The sequence below is a fragment of the Palaemon carinicauda genome, chromosome 39 (genome assembly GCF_036898095.1).
Source record: "Palaemon carinicauda isolate YSFRI2023 chromosome 39, ASM3689809v2, whole genome shotgun sequence".
NCBI lineage: Eukaryota > Metazoa > Arthropoda > Malacostraca > Decapoda > Palaemonidae > Palaemon > Palaemon carinicauda.
The window spans coordinates 45,473,764-45,500,158 of NC_090763.1; the positions used below are offsets into that span (position 1 = coordinate 45,473,764).

General features: G+C 38.7%; 1 protein-coding gene across 6 annotated transcripts in view; it reads left to right on the forward strand.

Annotated features, from left to right (window-relative positions):
• Positions 1-140: 140 nt before the first annotated feature.
• Chd1 (chromodomain-helicase-DNA-binding protein 1) overlaps positions 141-26,395 on the forward strand; it is a 100,900-nt gene continuing 74,645 nt past the window's right edge. For all 6 annotated transcript variants that reach the window (XM_068362851.1, XM_068362854.1, XM_068362853.1 and 3 more), the window contains exons 1-3: positions 141-585; positions 20,486-20,622; positions 21,236-21,494. In XM_068362851.1, the coding sequence (XP_068218952.1) occupies positions 577-585; positions 20,486-20,622; positions 21,236-21,494 (405 nt within the window). In that variant the 5' untranslated portion in view covers positions 141-576. The remainder of the gene's footprint in view (positions 586-20,485; positions 20,623-21,235; positions 21,495-26,395) is intronic.

Consider the following 26,395-nt stretch of genomic DNA (forward strand, 5'->3'; position numbering starts at 1 on the left):
ACAACATCACACATCTTGATTTTAATTTTCAGTCACTCAAAAACAATAATTTATATACTTTTTGGGGTTTTCCAATTTTGTTATTTTAAAGCAGTTGCGGGAACTACGTCACAGGGCTGAGCATTGTGGGTACTGGTAGGAATACGGCTTGACAGACATCTCTGAACACAGCTGTAGCATTCTATCTAATATCGTGATATTTCCGAAACATCTGCCCTCTTTAAACGGTGCCTGTGAGATCAGTGTATTGTTTAATGCATACAGATCATTGTGGTGTGAGATAAATTGGTGAAATTTGTCAGAAATGTGAGAAAAAGTTGAAAATAGTCGAGCTACCACCGATGAAAGGCTGGGTCGCCAAAATGGCCGAGCGTCAGCCATCTTTGCGGGGCCACGTAACCCCCTAAGAACCTCGAGTGATGAAGTGAACAGCTCATTCATTGGTTGATTAACACTATATTTGTTTAATTCTTATTGATATTGTTATAATTAAATCTACATTAGATCGATTATTCAACTTTTGAGGAAACTTCGGCATACCGTATTCCACTATTTCGTCCGTGAAGCCGGTTCAAGATGAAAGAGGTTAGTGCCAATGTTGACATCAGCTGATGGTTTGTTTACATTTGGGAAAGCTCTCTTCGAGCGTTGTGAGGTCATCTGTCTTGTGATTTAACAGCTTTTGTTTTTTCTCGTATTGTTAGTGTAGGCCTTAGGGACTCTAGCCTAATTTTATTTTCGATTATTTTTTCAATTTACCTAGGCATCATTTACACCAAGAAGGTAAGGGATTAAAAGATAATTAACCAAGATATCTTCAAACACTTAGGACATAGAGTATGGGAGCTCTTGTTCCTCTTTGATGTGTGGCTTAGGGTAGCATTAAAAATAATAATATATATATAGATTGCAACATGTAAAGATTTTAAGCTCATTTCCTTAGCCTATACATACATTTTTCGATTCCCATAAAACCTAGTGCTATTGCTATACTCCTTTCATTTACCTAAGGTATTATATCAAAATAACGAAAGTATCAACAAGCCTAGCTCATCTTAGTGTATATAGTTCATACCTTTGACTTTACTCTAGGGTTTATTGTGCATTTTTAATGAATTGTTGGTATTATTGAGGTACTGCTATCTGTAGACACTGTCTTTACAAAACTATAATATCTATGTGTATATATATTATATATTTATTTTTATATATACATATATATAATTTATACATGTGTATATATATGTATATGAAATATATATATATATATATATATATATATATATATATATATATATATATATATATATATATATATGTACATATATAAATATATATATATATATATATATATATATATATATATATATATATATATATAATTATATATACAGTATAAATATACATTGTATATATATGTATATATATATGCATTTTATATTATATATATATACAGTATATGTATATGTACATTATATATACATATATATGTGTGTATATATATATATATATATGTATATAAACATGTATATTATATTAATTTACATGCACACATTTATGTACTGTCTAAGGTTTATTTACTATATTGTTCCTGTATGGCATATGAATGACTGCTATTTATATATGGCAATCATGATCTTGTCAATAGAGTTGTTACCGTACCATTTCCCTGAAATGATTTTTTATCCTAGGGGGAAGTGTTGTGCTTAAATTCAGGTAGCAACTGTGGTTATTGGCCAAGGAATACCCTGAAGTAACCTTGCATAAAAATGATGCCGTCATGGTAGGCACACTATTGAATTTATCAAGTACCATACTTTACCACTGTTTATTCTATATTGCTGTATATACCCTCTTTATTGTTAGTAGATTATAGGTAACACTACCTATATATCAACATTCATTCATTGTTTTTAGCTTTCCATGTTATTTTTTTTTTCTTATTTAGAATGGTTGCTATCATTGTCAAATGGCCAATCCTCATTTTCTTTTACCTACTGAACATGATTTTATTGGATAATCACCTACCTTTATGTAGGTACAAATATTGTCAATTTTTTCCGTCTATTTTTATTCTGCAGAAATGTATGTGGCCCCTATGGCAGTCGCTTCTATTTTACAATGATTTACACTTATTTGAAATTCCAATTTATTGATCAGTATTCTAGTTGGTCAAATGCCAGTGAAGTGGGTGTGTAGGTACTACAAATATTTCAAATTCCAAGGAAAAATTCTTTTTGACTACAAAGGCTTGCTGGAAATTAAAAAAAATGTAGCAACACAGGAACTTTCTTTTCGTTAATTAGTTACCGTATCACAACTGGGACTATCATATTACATTGTAATCTAAAATTTACAAGTCTTATAGTTAAGGATGTGGTCTTTCAAGTTAGGTTAGTTTGTATTCCTTGGTATTAGCCTGGTGAAATATGGTTATATCACAATTAGAGCAACACAGGAACTTTCTTTTCATTAATCAGTTACCGTACCACAACTGGGACCATCATATTGCATTGTAATCTAAAATTTACAAGTCTTATTGTTAAAGATGCAGTCTTTCAAGTTAGGTTAGTTTGTATTCCTTGGTATTAGCCTGATGAAATATGGTTATATCACACTTGAAGACAACTCTAGAATATCAAATGTTAATCAGGTTGTAATGCTTCTTTTAGGAGGTGTGACATAAAATCTTGAAGGGAAATAACTTTTTAGAAAGTGTTGAGATAGGAAGAAATGGCATGTGGCTGGTGTACTCGTATTTGCCGTAAGTGCACTAAGCTGGTAAATAATAATAATGTTAATTGGACAAAAACATATTTACATACAAAATATTTACAAAAAAGACTGTCCAAGCCTATGTGGAGCAGAGCTCTTCGGGCAATAATAATACAAATGAAATAATTAAAAAAAAATTATAAAAAGTAAATATTGGTATAAACTAAATGTACACATATACACAAGTATATACATATGCATACATATACACACACACACACACATATATATATTATATATATATATATATATATATATATATATATATATATATATATATATATATATATATATATATATATATTGAAAGTTAATATTAAGGTATTACTCGACCAACACATTTTAGTCCTTGACACTTGTTAATGGCTATGAAATGATAATGATTGTATCATAAGAGTCCTTGCCTTGATGACACCAAGTCAATAAAGACCTGTGATATATGGACAACTCTGCACCCCTCTAAGCCCTTGACGAGATAAAGTTGGTGTGTAAGGCAAGGAAAAGGTTGCATTGTCAAAACACCATGACTTGGTACTGAGTTGGTAATGCTGCAGACCTTGAAAATTCCATTTGAACACAGTTATCTTATCGGGTAAGATAAATAACATCAGAAATTGTGGTATGCAAACCGCCACATTGGTTTTTGTGTGATACTTCTGTTAGAACATTATATATATATATATATATATATATATATATATATATATATAGTGTGTATATATGTATATACTCTATATATATAATTATATATATATATGTATATATGTATGTATATATACATATATATACAGTATATATACATATATACCATATATATATATATATATATATATATATATATATATATATATATATATATATATATATATATATATATATATTATATATATATATATATATTATATATATATATATTATATATATATATATATATATTATATATATATATATTATATATATATATATATATATATATTATATATATATATATATATATTATATATATATATATATATATATATATATATATATATATATATATATATATATATATAAATATATATACTTCTGCCAGAACATTACTGCAATCATGACTCCATTTGTTCTATGAATGAATGTTATTTATTCTTTACCTTGAAGTCTCCTAATGTGCATTTAAATATTCCTAAATTGAAATCTCCATTTAATAACTGGTAGTGATGGCAGTTCAGGTTTGCATGGTTCCCAAACAATTTGTCAGGAGAAATAAACAATAGTGGTGTATTGTTACATGTACAGCATAGCAGCCTAAATTCGTTAAAAAATTTATATTTGTAAAAAATACTGCACCATTAATCATGGTAAAAGAATTTTTTATTAGATAATTTTTTTATTGTTTTTTTTTAACGTGATTGTGGCTACCTCAATAGGTTGATGGTACAAAATACTTGTAAAAATTTCTAACTAGAAATTTTTATGAATATGTAGTTATAATAATTAGTAATTATAACTAATTGAAGAAAAATGGAAACCATAATTATTACATTTAAACTTTAAAAACCTACTCTAGAGCAAAATGTTTAATATTTAAAAGGATTCGATTTGAATTAGTGACAGGTCATAAGTCTGGTGACTATACTCAGCCCTAAAGGGATCATTTTAATAATAATAATAATAATAATAACGTTGGACAAAAACATTTACATAAAAAAATATTTACAACAAAGACACTGTCCAAGCCCATGTGGAGCAGAGCTCTTCGGGCAATAATACAAATAAAATATCAATAATACAAATAAAATATCAACTCAACAAAATTTATAAGTAAATATTGATATAGATAAACTAAATGTACATATACATAAGTATATACATATGCATACTTATACATACATACACACATGTACATATACATAACTTTGGACAACTTGTGTATGAACAAGTGTTCGAATATTTTCAAATATTTTCAAATATTCAAAAGAATAAACCTGATTTACTCATGTGAGGAATGATAAACCATGCCACCGCTTGAGATTGTAATACTGTATAAAATAACGAAGAAGATATCTGGTATTGCTTAATGGCATTCCTGACCATGTGTCCCAGATGTTGTATAAATAAAATACAATACACATGCGTGCCCATGCTTATTACTAGCTAAGCTACAGCCCTAGTTGGAAAAGCAAGATGCTATAAGCCCAAGGGCTCCAACAGGGAAAAATAGCCCAGTGAGAAAAGGAAATAAATAAATGATAATAACAATATATCATTCTAAAAACCCTAACAGCATCAAAACAGATGTGTCCTATATAAACTATTAACGTCAAAAACAATTGTCATATTTAAACTATGAAAAGACTTGTCAGCATAATTAATGAAAAAACACTGAGACAGCATCTGAAACCTTTAAATCGCTTCCAGATGTATAAAATTAATGCAAAAACTCAATTGAGACAGCATCTGAAACCTTTAAATCGCTTCCAGATGTATAAAATTATTGCAAAAACTCTATTGAGACAGCATCTGAAACGTTAAAATCGCTTCCAGATGAATAAAATTAATGCAAAAACACTATTGAGACAGCAAGTGATGACATAAACTATGAAAAGACTCAGCCTGGTCAGCATAAAAACATTTGCTCCAACTTTGGAGTTCTACTGATTCAACTACCCGATTAGGAAGATCATTCCACAATGGATGTATATGTAGCATATTAAGAGTCACTGGCATGAGAAAACATATAACTCCTTGAGCATTGCAAATTGTTTTTAATAACTCAATACTAGCCCTTATGTTGTTCAGTACAGTATTTTACTGTAACCAATAAAACTTAGTTCATAACTTGTCCTTATGGGATATACAGTAATTAATTTAGGTAACTGTAGTTCATACCAAACAAGATGGTAATGGTGAATTCTGGTAATTCCAAACTTATAGATACATACAGAAGTACTACGGTCATAAATATGTTAAGTTAATATAAATGTTAGTGTCTAAAAACAGTGTCTAAATATTTACTGTTAGAACTGATATGAAGCAAATGACTGTTGACAAAGAAATCACAACTGAGGAATTAGAACTTGTGCCTTGTTCATTAGGTTTCTTCACCTTAATGAAATGAGAAAAGTTTTTTCTATATGACTCACTTTTTGACACAAGAGGCTATGTTAGATTTCGATAGTCCTCCCTATCTTGAGATTTTAATTCAATACTTCTCCATTCATCATATACTTTGTGCTTCATAGTCCTCAGCCATGTAGGCCTGGGTCTTCCAACTCTTCTGGTGCCTTGTGGAACCTAGCTGAACATTTGGTGAACTGATCTCTCGAGGGGAGTGCAAAGAGCATGCAAAACCATCTCCATCTACCCCTCATCATGATCTTATAGTTTCATTTCTATTCCTGTCCTGTCATTTAACTCTCAAAATCCTTCTGAGGGCTTTGTTCTCAAATCTACCAAATATGTTGGAAATTGTTTCATTGTCATACCATGACTTGTCCGTAGAGTAACACTGATCTCACTAAACTGATACATAGTCTGATTTTTTGTAATTTCAGGCAATTTGATTTCCATATTTTACTTTACCTACCCATTGTCTGGTTTGCTTTTTTCAATCTTTCACTTATTTAATTCTAAAGACCCTGTATTGGAGATCATAGCTCCTAAATACTTGAATGATTCAACCTCATTAATCATTTCTCCTTCCAATGATATTTCATCTTCCATTGCATACTCTGTTCTCATCATCTCTGTCTTTCTACTATTTATCTTGAGCCCAACTTCATGTGATATTTCATGCATTCTGGTAAGCAAGTATTGTAACTCCTGTGGTGTTCTGCTAATAAGGGGAGCATCATCAGCATATTCTAGGTCTGCTAAATTCCTATCACCAATCCAGTCCAATCCTTCTCCACCATCTCTGACTGTTCTACGCAGTTCAAAATCTATGAGAAGAAACAACATATTCCCTTGGAGTACTCCGCTATTCACTGGAAATTATTTAAGACTCCATTAACTTAGCACTTGCTATGCTTGTGAACAGACTCGAACAAATTTACATATTTAAGAGGAAGTTCATAATAACGCAGTACTCCACAAAATAGGATGAATTTCATATTTAAACCGAATACTGTACTGGTAGTCCTTAATAGTAACTTTGTCCTTCAAGAGCATCTGTTACTTTTTAATTAATTAGAGATGCTCTTAAAAGAAGATTGACATAGTAATGATGGGAGTTTCATCTGTAAAGCAAATCATTATGCAGTAGTTTACAGTAAACTGCAATTCCTACAAAAATACTTGAATCTAAAATAAGTCGGTGATTTCTACGTCAAGTATGTAGCGTTTGATTTTTCAAAAATGGATTTCCCATCAAAATGTTTCAATTCAAAACTATGTCAATTCTGCTATTGGGCTAATTTTAGAATCATTGATACTGCACTGCGTGATATGTCTTTACAGTTTATTTGATAATTCTATAAAAATATAGGTCTAGTATTACATAAATTGTAATTTACTTTAGCTAGAAGAGGATAACGTGGATGTTAACCCTTTTACCCCCAGGCTATTTGGAAATTTCCAACCCTTAACCCCCAGGGGGTTATTTTTTTCCCAGCACATTTTGCAGTATATTTTTTTTTTATTGCTCTAACAGCCTTAATTTTTGTCATAGAGAGGTCAGGTTGGTCTCATTCTCTTGGAAAATGCCTGAATTTTCTCAGAAAATTATCAAAAATATGAAAAACAAAATTTTTATTGCATTTTTTTGCAAGGACGTACCGGTACGTCCATGGGGGTAAAGGGATGGCTTTTGTGAAATGTACCAGTACGTTCTTTTGGGGGTAAGAGGGTTAAAATCCTTGTAGGACATGGTTTTCAACCAATTTGCTCTTGAAGACTGATGAGGGTAAGGGAAATATTTTTAGGTGCGTTAAGGTATAAATTTGAATTAACATTCTATATATGGGATATTTGGCCCATTAGTTGGTGCTATTATAGTATGCTATCTACCGCCGATTTTGCTATCTACCACCCTTCTCTGACTATAGTATGATACCCACCATCAGTCCCTAAGGATACGGTCTACTTGCTAATCCGCCTCTAATAAGGAGGATCAATACCGACTTGATAACCTAACCTAACCTTACCTTACCTAACTCAACCCAAGTTAACCTAATCTAACCTAACTTACAAACTGCTTATAAGTATCCACCTATGTCCTAATCTAACCTAACCTAACCCAACCTAACCGAACCTACAAACTGTTTATAATTATGCATCCATGTTGTCCTTCCAATAACTATTATTAAACTATCATTAAAGTCCAATGAGGATAACATACTTGTGGTAAGTAATCTGTTTGATAATCTTCATCAAACTGGAAGATTAACATTGACGGTAGATAACTTACTTTGTGGTAGATACCATGCTATAGTAGAAATTCGACGGTAGATAGCGTATTATAATAGCACCCATTAGTTTTTAATTATGATGCAGACTCATACACTAATGCTATTTTTTTTTTATTTTTTCTTTTCTATTTTTTTTTCTTTTACACCTTTGGCAAAATATTAAAATTGTTGAAAATGGGCAACCTTGTTGATTTTTGAAGATCTTAAACTATAGATCATTCTGATTTGGTTCTAAGCATATAAACTAATAACCAAATCTGACATAACCCTACCTTGCCTTTAAAGTACCATCGTTTCATTGGAGGAGAATAAAGAAAATAAGCTTGATACCGTATAATTCTAATAGCCAGGCCTTCTCCATCACGAGGCTCAATACTACGCAGTACTCTAGAAGTTTTATTCCAGCTGTGACCAAGTTGTGGAATGATCTTCCTAATCGGGTGGTTGAATCAGTAGAACTTCAAAAGTTCAAAGTTGGAGCAAATGCTTTTTTGTTGATCAGGCGGACATGAGTCTTTTTATAGTTTATTTATGACATATTTGTTTTTGATGTTGTTAATAGTTTATATATGACATGTCTGTTTTGACGTTGTTACTTATTTTAGAATGATTTATTGTTAATTTGTTCTCTTCATTTATTTATTTCCTTATTTCCTTTCCTCACTGTGCTATTTTTCCCTGTTGGAGCCCCTGGGCTTATAGCATCTTGCTTTTCCAACTAGGGTTGTAGCTTGGATAGTAATAATAATAATAATAATAATAGTATTGGTAGTCCCTGTAATCTTGGTAACATGAGATTAATTGTTGATCCCGGCCTTGACATTCCCGTTAGGCTCATGGCTTTCAAACCCTTTTTTACGGTGAATGCTGTCATGTGTCATTCTACTTGGGTTGACCTTTGTAATAACTAACAAAGGAATAAATACAGAAAGAAACTGAAAATTGCATCAGAAAGATTAATGAATTTTCTATTTAGCCACAGAGGTTTAATAGGATTTTATATTTTATATAATTTTCTAAAATCATGGATTAGTAAATAAGAATAGTAATAAAATACATTGTGGTCATTTATTGTTAATTTGTTCTCTTCAGTTATTTATTTCCTTATTTCCTTTCCTCACTGGGCTATTTTTCCCTATTGGAGCCCCTGGGCTTATAGCATCTTGCTTTTCCAATTAGGGTTGTAGCTTGGATAGTAATAATAATAATAATAGTGGGAGAACTCGACAGTTCAGGACAGGTCTCAAACCTTTAAATCAACTAATAGTTATATAGTAAGATTGAAAAAATGAATTATAATCAATGTCTAGTCGGTGCCAATAGCTATGGATATGCAATACTTGTTTCTAAATCCTTTTACCCCCAAAGGACGTACTGGTACGATTCACAAAACTCATCCCTTTACCCCCATGGACGTACCGGTACGTCCTTGCAAAAAAATGCTATTTAACATTTTTTTGGCATATTTTTGATAATTTTTCGAGAAAATTCAGGCATTTTCAAAGAGAATGAGACCACCCTGACCTCTCTATGACAAAAATTAAGGCTGTTAGAGCAATTTAGAAAAAATATACTGCAAAATGTGCTGGAAAATAAAAATAACCCCTGGGGGTTAAGGGTTGGAAATTTCCAAATACCCTGGGGGTAAAAGGGTTAACCTTCAGGTGATCCGATGGCACGGTAGCATGTCAAAAAAGTTTTTCCATTAGTGATTAGAAGACATAAGTAGCCTATTTTCTTGGGAAATGAGGCATAAATACGTCCGTCACAGAAGGAAAACGAAACTCTCACGACGGAGAATGGTTGAGGGACATGTGGAGCCTAAAAGAAAGCATAAAATGGATTTTGAGCAAAGCAAAAAATCTACTTTTGGGGGAGATAGCCATGTCGTTCTGATGGAAGGTTCCTTAAGGTAGCTCTCTGAGGGATATTTGGCTACAGTGATACTCCGAGAGAATTAACCACAAGCTATTTTTCCCTGTTGGAGCCCCTGGGCTTATAGCATCTTGCTTTTCCAACTAGGGTTGTAGCTTGGATAGTAATAATAATAATAATAATGATAAGGCTTTATCTGATAATCAGTCTGCATGCAGGCAGTTCTATTCTACTAAGACCTGGCATATGCTCTGACGTTGTTGTTATATCTAAGCTGCCATTGTATTTGACTAGTCATTAGGTCCTCAATAGGGAAATCAAGCTAGTAAGAGATGGGAAAGATATTGGATAAACTATGAAAGAAAAAAGGGATTTTGACGAAGGAAAAATCTATTTCTGGGGAGAGACCTGTGGCGCCCGGTGAAAAGTCCTTCTTTCTACCTTTTTCTGATATAAACCTTCCAAATATACTAGAGAAAGGTAAAATCATGGAAGGCAGAGGTTACTACCTTCGTACGAGCACCTCGTGAGTGTCGTGTATACATCAGGGGCGTGTGAAAACCACTATTCACAGGCTGTCTTCCAATTAGATAACTCCTTCATCAAAGGGAAGGGCCGTAACAAAGACCCCAGAAAACACACTTGTACCATGCCACCGTCACCCACACGAACGCCTTCTAGGTCATCCTTCTGTGGGGGGGAAAGATATTGGATAAACTATGAAAGAAAAAGGAACTTTATAAAAACAATGAAAAAGCAAATTACAGTACAGTACTGTAGTGATGGTTTTGAAAGTAAGAATCTAAGCTTAAGTAAAAAGCAACCTCTTGACAAGCCACTAAGCACCATTGGCACTTTTGCTAAGCCTGCCAACATTGAAAAATATAAAGAAAAACAAATTGAGAGAGTTGTAACCCAAGACAATGGAAGAATGTACGGTGTGGCGTTATTCAAGTACCCTCCTCCTTGAAGAGTTTCTTACCATTGCTTAAGAGTTTTCTGCCCTTTCCATGAGATTACATAGCATGGTGATGTATACTTGCTTAATGTTTTCAACAAAGGAAAAATCAATTGAGTGGTACTTCCCCCCTCCTGACGTCACTCAGCTCCATTTTCCAATTTTCGAGATTAAACAGGAAAATAAAGTTTTGAAGTGGCTTACAAAGAGAGCAAAGATGCAAATTTGTTATTTCATGGGTAGTACAGTGTGACATGGGTGGATCCATGACCTTAAACACTATTTTGAATAGATAGCAACAGGTGACCCTCATTCTTGCTATTTAAGAAAATGTAATTTAAATTGATACAAAAAGGCTTAAGGACCTGTGATCTGGTTGTATCTATAATCAGTATGACAGGGCCTAGTAGGGACTATCGACGATCATCACCCCAACGTTCCATTAGCAGATAGTGGTCTAGTGTATGGTTACTGTGATAATCCCTATATCTGTTAAACACGTCATGGTTCATTGGTCCAGATATGATCTTTGAACATAGAAATGGTATTTAAATTCTTTGGAAATCTTGTAGTTTTTAAATCATAGTGTAGATAATTAAGACCAAAAGCCTGATGCAGGCAAATAAACTGGGTTAGGTTAGGCTAGCCTAAAATCATGCCGTAACAAGGGCTAGCCTATGAAACATTATTATTACTAACTAAGCCACAACCCTAATTGGAAAAGTAGGATGCCTTAAGCCCGAGGGCTTCCACAAGGAAAAAAAGCTTTTTGAGTAAAGGAAACATATATAGGGTGTCTTGAGTGTACCCTCAAGCAAGAGAATAACCTAATAGAGTGAAAGAACATGGTACATAGGCTATTGCACTACTCATTACTAGAGAACAATGGTTTTATATTGGAGTCTCTTTCTCCAAATGATCTGCTTACCATAGCTAAAGTCTCTCCTACCCTTACCAAGTGGAAATTAGCCACTGAACAATTACAGTTCAATAGTTAACCCCTTGGGCAAAGAAGAATTTTTCTATTATCTTAGGTGATGAAGAAAGAGGTGAGTCTGTAAAGAATAAGCCAGAATATCTAGTGTATGTGTAGCCAAAGGGAAAATGAGCCTGTAGCCAGAGAGGGTTCCAATATACTGTAGTACCATCTGGCCAATCAAAGGACCCAATAACGCTAGGAGAGGTCATCTCCCGGCTTGCCCACCAGTAGGGGGATGCATACAAAGCTGCTGGACCGAGTGGATGCAGCACGAGGTCAAACTTTGGACGATCTCTGATTCATTCAGGGTATTGTGTCCCGTTCTTTTCATCTCCCCTCCAATGAGCTTCGCCTTCAAACTGAAAGGAAGGGACATCCTTTCATCACTAGATCTTTCCTAACTCATGCAGACTTGACTTACAAACTTGCTTTCCCCAGTCGGAATTGAGACCTCCCTCTCGGAACATGGTTCAAGTTCTCCGGTCTCTAAGGAGATCTCCCTGCGGTCCACTTCACCAGGCAACAAATTTTCACCTGGTTTAGAAGACAGTGTTCTTACACACTTTGACAGTTGCCAAACGAGTCGAGGAGCTTCATGGTCTCTCTTTCAACATCGCCCATTAATGAGAAGGGTGAAAGGCAACGTTCAGTTTCGTCCCTGAGTTTGTTGCCAGACACAATCTCCAGAGGTGACTGATCCTAGACAACAAGTCTTCACTCAGTAAATGACGATCCAGATCATTTGTTACTGTGAACCCGGGGTGAGGTTTGAGGCTCTACCTCAAGGGAACGGCAACAGCCCACCCGGATGCCTTCTTTTGTTGTCAGCACAGGGAGAGACAAGAGGAGGATCACCAAAACATCGTATGCTGGTTTCACAGAATCATCAATTACACTCTGAATCCAGCCAGATCCTCATCCAACACGTCGACCCACAATGTCAGTCCCTTCTAAGCAGATTATTCTGTGGCGCAGGATCTACAAGCAAGGGTGTGAATGCTTCAGGTGACTTTCATAACCTCTCTCCTGTAAGACTTGACCCACAGGAACTCGATACGATCTCTATTGGTCTTGTGGAGGGCTGCACAACAGCTGATTGTATACCTCAAGCTCCTTATTGGACAAGTAGCAGAAAGTTGAGGGCACTGTTACCCAGTTTTAGTCAGCGTGAATGAAAAGGTTTGACTGGCTTTTATTCTTTTCTTCATCATCCCCTCGGAAAGTAGCATCCTGGGTTCTCTGCATAAGCTGACCTCAAACCACTGCAGGTAAACCATGCTCCCTTGTGTACCTAGTATTAAGCTAATACTGTTGCGTCCCCATACCTTGGCGAGGTGGTATTGGGAAAGTCTTGGTTACAACAGTTTTTCCTATAAAAAGACTCGGAATAACTTTACCTGAACAGTCACACTTCTTAATATCTCAACACACAGGGACTTTTTATTTTGAGTACTAATATACTCAGATAATAATCCCCTGGGTAAAGCCGAAAGCCAGTTTGGCAGAGACGTTCATCCTTCCTATTGGGTGAGTCACCCCAAAATGAGGAGTTATGGAACAAATGACGAATTCGTAGATAATTTGTATTTTTCGTAAGAATACAAACCTTAGCTATTTATACAAATTTGCCTGCTAGCCCTATTGCCCTTGAAGTCCTACCTCCAAGCAAAGTGAGCTAAATCACCGGTGTGTGAGCGGGAGCGGTAGCAAGCTAACCCCCTCTAACTAGCGGTAGGGGTAGATATACCTCGCTAAATTTTAATGGCTCGTCATTTCAGCTTCACCGAAAGTAATACCCCTAAATAAATTGCTAAGGATTGTTTCGTTATGAGAAATTCAAATTATCTACGAATTAGTCGTATAGGACACCGATTCGACTTCATCCTCTTCGGTTTCAGGAGCCAAGGTAGACTCCTCTTCCTGACCCTCCGCAAGAAGGTCCTTCTCGGTGTCTTCCGACACCTCTGACATCCTCTCATCTAGATGGATGTCCTTCATAGCATCCGAGACATCCGTATCTACGGAAATCTGGACGCAAGGGATCTCAGGGTGAGGCTGTGGTATGACGGCATCCGCAGATGCCTTAGGGAACAGATAGGCCCGCATCCGTTCATTCGGAAGGTAGGGCCCCGTTGCGTTCTTCCGGAAGCCACGGACCCATCTACGCAGCTTACTCTGTGCTGCATCCCTTGACTCCGTTGTCTTGGGGTCATCAAAGGCCTCGGTAACCAAGGCTTTGCATACATTACATACCTGGGGGTCCCAATACTTGAGAGTTCCCTTGGTGATGGAACAGAGGGAGTGCGCCCTGCACTCCTCATGGCCGCAGAAGTCCTTGCTCCTGACGTTGCAGGAGACTCGCAGGCACTTAGGGTGGTCCTCCTGTAAAGAGAGGGAAACTAAATGAGTACAGTATATGGTAGTTCATCTCACTTGATAAACTATATAAATATTATTATTAATATTTTGCATTTTATTGCATATAGCTTAGGATAGACAAGCTAGAAACGAATTAGGAAAGACACATACATGTGTTTCCTGTCCAGCCAATTGCTGTGACCTCCCTCAAAATTAAACCCTAGGGTTATCCTATTCAGGAAGCCCATTGGAAGAGTTCTACCCTGTAAGGATAGATAAGTGTAACTTAACCCTTTTACCCCCAAAGGACGTACTGGTACGTTCCACAAAACTCATCCCTTTACCTCCATGGACGCACTGGTACGTCCTTGCAAAAAACTGCTATTTACATTTTTTTTCTTTTTGCATATTTTTGATAACTTTATGAGAAACTTCAGACATTTTCCAAAAGAATGAGACCAACCTGACCTCTATATGACGAAAATTAAGGCTGTTAGAGCAATTTAAAAAATATTGCAAAATGTACTTGGAAAAAATAAAATGCCTGGGGGCTAAGGGTTGGAAAGTTCCAAATAGCCGGGGGTAAAAGGGTTAACACTGATTTCCCAAAGGTTTAATAAGGAGGGTCATTTGTAACTGATCATCTATCAGTGTATGGAAAGAAATTCCCTTTCCTTATATAGTATGGTCTCAACAATAGATTGTGCATGGACACACAGAGTATGTTGGAAATTTAACTACTGTATACTTTATGCTATAGTTTTCTGTATGCAGTATGATCTATACTGCAAATATACTGGCTACTGTACAGTCATATACTGTAGTTCCAGCTGGCATGTTGCTGGCAAGGCTAGCACCTGGGGCAAATGCGCTGGCTGGGATGGTGGCCGGCAGCCCGCTGGTTGCCGGTAGGTTGCCAGCCCCTGGTAGGTCACCGGTTGTCGGCGCACTAGTCCAGCCGGCAGCCTGAACTCGGCCGTGTCCATTGTGCCGGGGGCCCGCCGGCTGCCGGCGCACTAGTCCAGCCGGCGCCTTGCCGGCTAGGGTAGTGGCCGGCAGCTACCGGTTTGTTTAGTACCCGGCGCCAATAGCCGATAGAGAGAGAGAAAGCAAGGAGTGAAGGATGATGTAAGAGCTCTGTCTTACCGCCTTCCTCCAGAATGAGGGTTCAAATGGAAGGGGAGAATATATTGTTCAGGCTTCCACCCATCCACAAACCATTGCCGGTCCTTGCCGGCCACAGGTTTGTGAATGGCAGTCCAAGAGAGGACTGAAGAACACACTACAGTAAAGGGATCCTCTGCCGGCAGCCGGCACAGCTTTCCTGGAGCCTTGCGTCCATAAGGGAAAGCTGAGCGACTAGGCCACTACAAGTAGAAGCCCCAGCCGGCCCCACAACCTGCCGGCAAGTGATGAGATTGTAGGACAACGGCCATCACTAAATGACAGAGGGGGGAGGTAAAAGGGTCCTGTACGAGGTGTGGAAGGAGCCGGCAAGGTTGCCGGTCCTACCACCTTAAGAAACTCTGTTCCAGTATCGGCGCCATCCTAGGTGGCACGAGAATATCTAATCTCCAGCCTAGGGTCTGCCAATACAGTTAAGGGTCCGGCAGCAATCTTGCCGCCAGCCCTTAACAAGACAGAAACAGAGTTTCAGTGCCGACGCCATCCTAGGCGGCAGAAGAATGTCTATTCTTCAGCCTAGGGTCTGCAAGCACATGACTAGTCTACTAGACCACAGGGAGAATGTGGCAATATCATATAACCCCTTAGGGGCGGTCTAGGGAGGTCTAGCCTCCTATGCCGGCAGCGTAGTCCGACAGGGGAATGACTATTTACCCTTCTGGCCGGCACAAGACTATATACTGTACTGTACTCTGGGGTTCTGACCGAAACCCAAAACCTGCAATCTGCGGCTAGGGGAAGGGACAGAACCCTAGCCTAGTCCTGCCTGAATGACAACTCGAGGCACGACCAACTAGGGTTGTAGCCTAAGGCTGCACTCAGAGGGAAGGAGGGATTACCCTTAAATCTCCACTGGAGACGAATATCGCTATATATAATTCTAGGAGATATCTATCGCCGCCTGAATTGATAAAACGATACACGAGGGTAACCGGGGAACATGTATGAAAGTATACTAAAGCCACTAGGCTAGTAGCCCAGTGGCAGCGAGAATCGACTACCTTAATCACCGAAACTCTCGTATACTATCTCAGAAGAGGAAATTTTATATGCAATCAATGTATCTCACATGTATAAATTGCCTAAATCGCGTCATTTAAATATAATAACACTAGAAATGTCTGTTATATCATGCATGAAAGTACTGTAAACTAAAACGCCTAGGCTAGGAAGCCTAGCGTAAGCAAGGTTCGGTTATCTAAATTGCCGAAACTATAAACGAATACAATCGGCATAATATAATTATCTCCTAGCAATGAAGACTTAATAGCTATCTTTATTCATGCTATTTATACCGGGAAAGTCGTTCTGGCTAACTAAATAACTCATGCGTTACGAACAACAGCGCCCATGACGCCTCTCGGTTCAGGCAACAGCTCTTCCACTAAGTTTAACTTAATTTGACTTAATTTCACTGTGAGGCAAGAGCTAAAAATTTATACAATATAAAGATCTAATATTCAACTTTCCAGAGGCAGAAGAGGCTGGAGATTGCATGATAAATCCAAAAGTAACGAGAGAGCAACCCGGAAAATCACCGAGCGAGATCGCTACAGATAAAGGAATAAACATGGCGGCGACGATGGCGCCATCTAGATACTCAAGGTAGTAACGGAGAAAGGGTACCTTGATAACGGCTCCCCTTCTATTTTTGCCACTTTCCCCTCGAAGCAAAAACGCTATTCGGGGTGAAGATTGCTATGTGTCTTATCAAGATATACGTCCCCTTATATGCGATATCCTTAATGGAAACTTTAAGGATATTCGCCCCAGGAGTTAGAATTCTGGAGACCGAAAGGTAAATTCTCTGGGAACATTCACTGTAGTCAAATATACCCTAGGAAGCTACTTAAAGGAACCTTCCATCAGGACGACATGGCCTGAGCCCAAAAATCTGACTTAGAATAATATGAAGGAATGTGATAGGCATTCAATGTCGGCTTCTATATGGTGGTGACTTGTCTGCTATGGTGTCAATGTACTTATTTCTCTTGAAGCCATTATAGGACTGCCTTTTCCGTTTATCCCTCTTACAGGTAATCCAAAAGTCCGAATGTCTCCTGGGAGAAATGTACTAAAAGGTTTTTTGACCTTTCCGGAGATTATCTCATGCTGAAACACTACTACAATTAATTAGGTGTACCGGTACTTATTTTTATGTTAATTTATAGAAATTTGAAAGCGGTTGTGTTTATGTAGGGAGATAAAGTTTGATAGAGATATACATACAGTAGGTTAATAGAATTATCGGTGGCTACTTAATTTATCCTCTATCCATATTTTACACCGTTTTGTTTTTGTTTTTGTTTTTTTTCCATGTAGAGAATTCATAACAATCGGAATATTCATTTTTTCCCATTGTTTCAGTATCTGTTTATTATCAGAAGATACTATAGCACAAATAAGGCAGAATACTGTGTGATTTTAAAGACTAAATATGCTATGAAAAAGGAAAGGAAATTTAAGGAAATCATAACTTGGTGAATGAAAACTTGAAATAAAGAGCATCGAAATGCAAAATATTACAAACTTGTATGGGAAACAGATAGTGTTGCAGACGGAAATTTCAAATAATAAAAAAAAGAATAAATAGAAGTTACTCTTCAAATAATAAGATTATAAGAAAAGGTCAAATAACATAATGAATGATAATGATTGATTTTCTATCACTTTTAATGGAAAAAGATCATCAAATATGTGTAATATTTGCAAAATTTAAAGATATGTCAAAACAAATATAACCATAAATAGATTCTCGAAAGTAATAATGTACAGTAAATTGGAAAAATTGTTTTAATTCAGTAATAAGTCAAAAGATTGTGAAATGCAATCAGTGTATCATTATAATATAAAAACTGCTCCGATCAAGGGACGAAGTATGGTATACTCTGTCAAAATAGGTGATTCAACCCAGTCTCCATTTTATTCCGTGCCCACACACGCAAGAGACTGGTGGATACTGTATATTGCCAATCACGGCGGTACTAGCCTGTCCGGTTAAACATGCTGACAGGCTAGTCGCGCCGGGTTTGTCCTGTTTACCCCCCCCCCACACACACACCTTAAGGATTGGCACGTTCGTGCCATTGCAGTCAAATCAGCGCGCCAGTCCTCTCTGTGTATGGCCTGCTTTAACATGAAAAGTTAAATTTAAGAATTCTACACTTGTGTACTGTACTATAGTTACTAACCAATGATGCCAAATACTACTGTAGCATCAAGCCATTTTGGGTTGCCATTTTCTTCATGATCATTATGTTGGCAACAACTACTTGAAGATGAGTGAGCATGTCCCATGTGTTTGTCTGGTCTCAGAGCATGAGAGGGTCTTGTTACGTAAACCAGCCCCAGCGCATGGGAAGATCTTCATAAGTCTACATAGAATACATACATACATATGCCAAGGCACTTCCCCAAATTTTGGGGGTTAGCCGACATCAATCAAATGAAACAAAAAAGGAGACCTCTCCTCTCTACGTTCCTCCCAGCCTGACAAGGGACTCAACCGAGTTCGGTTGGTACTGCTAGGGTGCCACAGCCCACCCTCCCCCGTTATCCATCACAGATGAAGCTTCATAACGCTGAATCCCCTACTGCTGCTACCTCCGCGGTCATCCAAGGCACCGGAGGAAGCAGCAGGGCCTACTGGAACTGGGTCACAATCGCTCGCCATTCATTCCTATTTCTAGCACGCTCTCTTGCCTCTCTCACATCTATCCTCCTATCACCCAGAGCTTCCTTCACTCCATCCATCCACCCAAACCTTGGCCTTCCTCGTGTACTTCTCCCATCAACTCTTGCATTCATCACCTTCTTTAGCAGACAGCCATTTTCCATTCTCTCAACATGGCCAAACCACCTCAACTCATTCATATCCACTCTAGCTGCTAACTTATTTCATACACCCGTTCTCACCCTCACCACTTCGTTCCTAACCCTATCTACTCGAGATACACAAGCCATACTCCTTAGACACTTCATCTCAAATACATTTAATTTCTGTGTCCATCACTTTCATTCCCCACAACTCTGATCCATACATCACAGTTGGTACAATCACTTTCTCATACAGAACTCTCTTTACATTCATGCCCAACTCTCTATTTTTTACTACAGTACTCCCTTAACTGCCCCCAACACTTTGCAACCTTCATTCACTCTCTGACGTACATCTGCTTCCACTGCACCATTTGCTGCAACAACAGACCCCAAGTACTTAAACTGATGCACCTCCTCAAGTAACTCTCCATTCAACATGACATTCAACCTTGCACCACCTTCCCTTCTCATACATCTCATAACCTTACTCTTACCCACATTAACTCTCAACTTCCTTCTCTCACACACTCTTCCAAATTCTGTCACTAATCGGCCAAACTTCTCTTCTGTGTCTGCAACCAGTACAGTATCTGTGAAGAAATAGATGATAGGTCCCCTGGTTCTCGAATGTTACGGTTATTGAATCTAGCGAACTATATTCTATGGTTGTTTATAAATTTGCGTGTCCGAAGTGTAATTCGGAATATGTGGGTAGTTCGACAAAACTGTTGTCTACCAGAACCTTTGAACATAGAGGCATTAGTTCAAGGACCCTTCTACCGCTGGGTAAGCCTTCTCATTCCTCTATAAGAGATCATTGCCATGGAGTGTGTAACACCAATTTCAATCATCTTGATTTTAGTATTATATGTAAAGCTCGATTTGAGACCGAGCTAAGATTATTGGAAACATTTTACATAGAAAAACTTCAACCAAAACTAAACCTAGATAACTCTGCTTTCAGCAGAAAAGTGTTTTAAGTACTATTTATAATTTTGAATTATTAAAACAGGTGTAAGGAATCGTATACTGTACTTAGTTAACTGATCTCACAAGTTATTGCATTTTTGACCAGTAGGTTAGAGTAGACTTCATAATAAATAGTTATTAGAACATAAATGATATATCTGATTTCATTTTTTTCAGCATTTTGAAGACAGTGGCTCTGACACTGAAGATGAGCGCTCAGGCTCTGGGAGTGGCTCTGATAATGATTCGGATAACAATGATGAGAGTAAATCTGGTTCTGGAAGTGATTCAGGTTCAGCCTCTGGAAGTGGAAGGTAAGTGTATTGGTAAGCCAATTTTTAAGGGGGAATTGGTGTATTGGTAAGCCAATTTTTAAGGGGGAATTGGTGTATTGGTAAGCCAATTTTTAAGGGGGAATTGGTGTATTGGTAAGCCAATTTTTAAGGGGGAATTGGTGTATTGGTAAGCCAATTTTTAAGGGGGAATTGGTGTATTGGTAAGCCAATTTTTAAGGGGGAATTGGTGTATTGGTAAGCCAATTTTTAAGGGGGAAGTCATTGACATAAGGAGATTAGGCATTCTTCCATAACGGGGCTATAGTAATGATCTTATACGCTATAACTTAGGTACGGTAATGGTTGTGATCATCAGTGCACTTTATTTTATGTACATTTGTTCCATTCGGGTTAACAATCTTTTAAACAAACTGCCACATGTTGTTTTGTAGTCCTTTTAAGTTATCTTGATATTTTTTGTAACTTTTGGTGAATGTGTAGTGCAGTATGCATTGTTACAAATTTTTGTAAAGGCTATTTTAAATCAAGCAAACAGTATATAGAATTCCAGTTCACTGATTTCTTTACTATTTGTTTTTCTCGGTAATAAGAATATTTTAAGAATTTTAATTTATCTAATATTTTTCCTCAGCGGCTCTGGGTCCGGAAGTTCATCTGATTCTTCGGACAATGAAAACAATTCAGACTCTGATAGTGACAATAAGCAGTCTGATGATGATGATGATGAGGATGATGACGATGAAGAAAGGAAAGAAGACAATGATGATGACGACGATGATGATGACGAGGAGGAAGATAAGGAAGACGAGTATGATGATCATAATCGTTCTGGTAGTTCCCGTGGTAGTGATCGTGCGAAATCCAGAAAAAGTGGAAAAGATTCAAAACCGGTTAGTTTTTTTTTTTTTATTACATATTAAGTATTATATCTCACGTATGGTAAATAAATACAATACCATAGAGTAATTAATTCTGGAGTCATTAGTGTGATTAGATTTAGTTAGCTTTTTGAGATGTCTTGGTTCAAAAAGTTTTGAAATTATATATATATAGAAAAGAATGCTGGGAGTCGCGTGGGTAGTAGTAGTAGTAGCGGGCAGTAGTCGGATGTAGAACGGCACCTCGTAGTAACGTGGGATGTTGAGAAAGGAGAAGACTAATTGGTAAGGGACCTCTGATAGTGGTTTTAACATGCCCCAGTTACTATACCGACGCCCTATAAGGGTGAGCGAGCTGGGTATATACCCGGCAATATGCAGTACCCGGCTCCTTATAGCACCATTTCTAAGGTATAAATACTGCTAAATATACCAGAGAAAAAAGTTGCATGGAATGCCGGGTATATACCCAGCTCGCTCACCCTTATAGGGCGTCGGTATAATAATTGGGGTGTGTTGAAACCACTATCAGAGGTCCCTTACCAATCAGTCTTCTCCTTTCTCAACATCCCCCGTTACTACGAGGTGCCGTTCTACATCCGACTACTGCCTGCAACTACTACTACTACCCACGCGACTCCCAGCATTCCTTTCTATAGCACTGTGATATCTACACGCGTTCTTGTGTTCGGAAGCCTTATTTTCTTTGTAGTGAAGATGTCTGAACTTCTAGAGACTCCTATTCCCAAGTTGAGTATTGCAATTATCAATTTTGATAAGATGAGGTAGCGACACACGTAAAATTAAATATATTGTTAATTTTAGTCTCAGCAGTGTCGTATGATGCCGCCCCCCCATCAGCCATTTTGGTGTCGCTACCTCCGAGAGCTTCATGCTTACTTGCCGACTTCCAATGAGTTCCTCATACTAATTGTAGTCTTGTTTATTTAGTTCTAGACATCTTATACAATGATTAATTATGGTTATTTAAGTTTATTAATGTTTGAGTATTAGTTAGGCTATTTTGGCATTCTGTGGTTAACCTACCCAACCAGGCCGTATGCGGCTTCAGAAGGTAGCCTACGCCAGTGAGGTCCCCTTTTGATATACATATAATTATATCTAGGTTAAGACGTTCCCATTGAAATAATTATGGGAGTAGCCTAACCAGCAGCATCCCTCTTTTAGCCTTCTACGGAAGACTAAAGTTTTCATTCAGTTCGAAGCTATCTGATTAGGGAGTTGGAACGCGATTAAAACTTTATAGGATGATATCCTTAAGTCAATTGTATTACCTGACCAGGTCGGCATTATACCCGATTTTGGAGGGCTAGTTATTGATTAGAGCAGTTTAGTCTTCCTGACCAGGTCGGCATTATACCCGATTTTGGAGGGTTAAGCTATACGCTCGTATCACACCATGTTCCTCTCCCTACCTGCTTTTCCCCATTCCTTTTTACTCACATTATGTTGTTATAGCCTACTTTACTTCAGAACATATAATTTTATTTTATATAAATTATTATTATTTAATCTGTATGTATTGGAAAGAAGGCCTACTGCCTTGATCGGGTGGATCCACTGTGTCTCGGAGGGTTGTCCCACCTGACCGGTCACAGTGACCACCTGATCACGAGTGAGCCACTCTTCTCAGTTGTCTCCCTCCCCCTGTACCCACCTCGGTGGAGTACTTACTCGCCACACCCTAACCTCGGGGAGTAGGCTTGAGTCATACACTCTAGGGGAGAGAGGGGGGACAGCTGAGAGAGAGAGACATAGCTCACACGCTCTGTGAGTCGATGCAGGTAGCGCTCTCTCCTCGGCTAGTCATGGATGGCCACCAGACGCGCCGGACTGGGTATGCACCTTGCTACGTACCTCGTATCCTCCTATTCCCGGCATTCCATCTTCGCTATCCTTCCGCCCCGTGAGGGACGGGATAAACTCGAGAATCGTATCTATAAGATAGTAGCTATGATTCTTTTATCGGATTCAGGCAAAATATTTACCCTGTTCTGATCCCCTATATAAAAGGATATTAACGGAATGGTTGATCCGGGAAGGTGAGTTGATGCAGGTAGCGCTCTCTCCTCGGCTAGTCATGGATGGCCACCAGACGCGCCGGACTGGGTATGCACCTTGCTACGTACCTCGTATCCTCCTATTCCCGGCATTCCATCTTTGCTATCCTTCCGCCCCGTGAGGGCCGGGATAAACTCGAGAATCATATCGATAAGATAGTAGCTATGATTCTTTTATCGGATTCAGGCAAAATTTGTACCCTGTTCTGATCCCGTAGGTTGATCCCCTAAATTTTTACCCTGTTCTGATCCCCTATATAAAAGGATATTAACGGAATGGTTGATCCGGGAAGAAGGTTACAGACGGAGCTTAGTATTTCTTTAATTTACATTGCTAGCGGGCTGGAATTACAACGGTAGGAATTCATACTTCCAACCAGGTATTCTGGCACCAGTATTGGTGTCCCTAAAATTCTGATTTCTTTGTACCTCCTTGTCGTCAATACGCTTAGGTTCATTATTAAGGAAGTGCTTCATGGAACTATACATTCCGGGGCCGACGGAATACTAGGTAACCTGGTTCCTGTTCCGCTCGTCCCAAGCCTTTCTTCATCAATACGTACATCCTACTCTGGTAAGGGTACGGAAGGTTGAGAGAAGTTTCATAGTAAAATTTTTCTCTCCGGAACCAGCGGACTAGTCCAAGGTTAATCCAGCCACCGTTTCTGCCTGTTCCAAACCTGTATAATGACAATATTTTGGATAACATGAGGTGGCGGAAGAAGGAAAACAGAATATTAGGGTATCATTGTAAAACACTTACTGTATAGTTAGTAAGAAAGCATGCGACTCCGCTGAGCTAAGCACAGCGGATTTAACTTAACTATATATGTCACCGGATCTTCTGGCAATATCAAAATATGATACTCACGTATCAAATTAACTTACAGGTGGTACGCTGTCAGAAGAAAGGATGCACTGCTGTGCTGCAGCAATCGTGCGGGCATGAGGTCTGCCAATCTCATGCCTGGTGTGCAGTCAAGGTGGGCGACGACCTAGTTTGGCACCCAGATAGATGTGAGATCTGCTACGCGCTGGTCTCAGACCTAACAAGTGACTCGGTATGTACGACATTCCGTCCTCTAGAAATAATTATTGAGCATATTGGAAAGATGGAACTTGAAAAATACATAGTCTTATTATAGGTTAAGTTCTAATGGGAATATCTCTTTCAGACTACCCAAGCCATCAAGAGCTCTTCCCTGGGAACCCTCAAGATCTGGGTCGGTGGCTTTGGCCGCAACGTGAAGCCCAAGAAGCCGTATATCCTGGCGGAGGATATGTGCGCCCTGCTTTACCCGAATGCTAAGATGTCGGCGGCAGTTGCGGCGGAAGTAGCAGCTCCAATCATCGCCATGATCACACTACAGACACAATTTCTCCCTGAAGATCTGGAGGGACTATGGGAAGCCGTGTTGGAAGACGTACCGGCGATTAACCTGGATGTTGAACCGATGGTGGCCGACTCGGCAGTGGCTACTCCCCCACTTCAAGGGTCGAGAGCAAGGAGCTCAAAGGGGAAGATGCTGGAACTTGCAATCGAAGCCTTCTCGAGCCAACTCATGGAGAGGATTGGACAAAATGCCAATTTGCACCGGAGATTGCAAAGTCAAGAAAATCTCATAAAGAATCTCTTGCGATCCGGACTACCACAACAACAGCAGCAGTTTGTGGTTCCAGTCGTGTCAAAGCTCCCGGCATTCGTTAAGAACAACCCGTGGCGAGTGGCTCTTCATGCACCATTCTCAGAGGGCATGTTAACAATAGAAGGATGTGGTACCCGTCCGTTAGAAGACTTTGAATTCTACCCGGCGGGATTACAATTTCCCTTCCCTGGATACGCGCGCCTGACAGAGGAAGCGCTAGTAAGGGTAGATAAGGTTCCCGAGGAAACCGTTATCTACCCGAAAGAGCAAGCTCAGTCCGCCTGGGTCCGGATTTTAAATGAGTGGGAATGCGCCAATACAAAATTGACGCCCCATAAAGGAATGTACACTATGTTCGTGGTGGAAGGGCGAACCCCAACACCATGCACCACAAAGGTAATAGATCTTACCTTACAGGCGGCTATGGAAGACAAGCCCATGCCGCAACTGAAAGAAACTGACTTAACTTCACTGTTGTTCCCGGGAGACCAAGAATGCTGGGTTGACGCACCAGCTACTTTCACAGCAGGGAAATTGAATCCGGACTGCGCCACCACACAATTTTTTGAACAACTCCCCAGACTTTCGGACTCTCTGATTGAGACAGAGTATGAAGCAAGAACCAGGCTGAGTAGATCTATCAACTCAGCTACGATGGCGGAGATTACTTCATTAGTCTACGCCGAGGAGCCACTATTTAAGATCTTGACAAAGTCTTTGCTTCACACCCTCCAGTGTGATGCATATGACTTTGCAGTGGCCCGGCGCAATTGCCGGAAACACGTCCTAGCTGAGGCCTCCATTAGGCACGAGCCTAACAGATTAATTAAGGCTTCAATCTGGGGAGCGCACTTATTCCCGAAGGACGAGGTAAATAGCGTTCTCGGGGAAGCAGCTAGAGTTAACCAAAGCCTCAGAGTTCGGTGGGGTCTAAATCCTAAAAGAAAATACGAGCCCACCGGAACACAATCAAGAGGCAGGAGACAATTTAAGTACCGTACCTTCCGAGGTCCACAAGGTCAAGTTATGGTATGGAGTATAAACCCAGGGAGTGTTTCACGGATACAATAGGCATGCGAGAGGTAGTGGAGGTAGGGGAGCCTTCCAGCATAGAGGCAGCGGAAGAGCTTCCTGGAGAGGTAGGGGATTCCGAGGGAGCCTTGGAAGCAGACCTTCTGCAAACCAT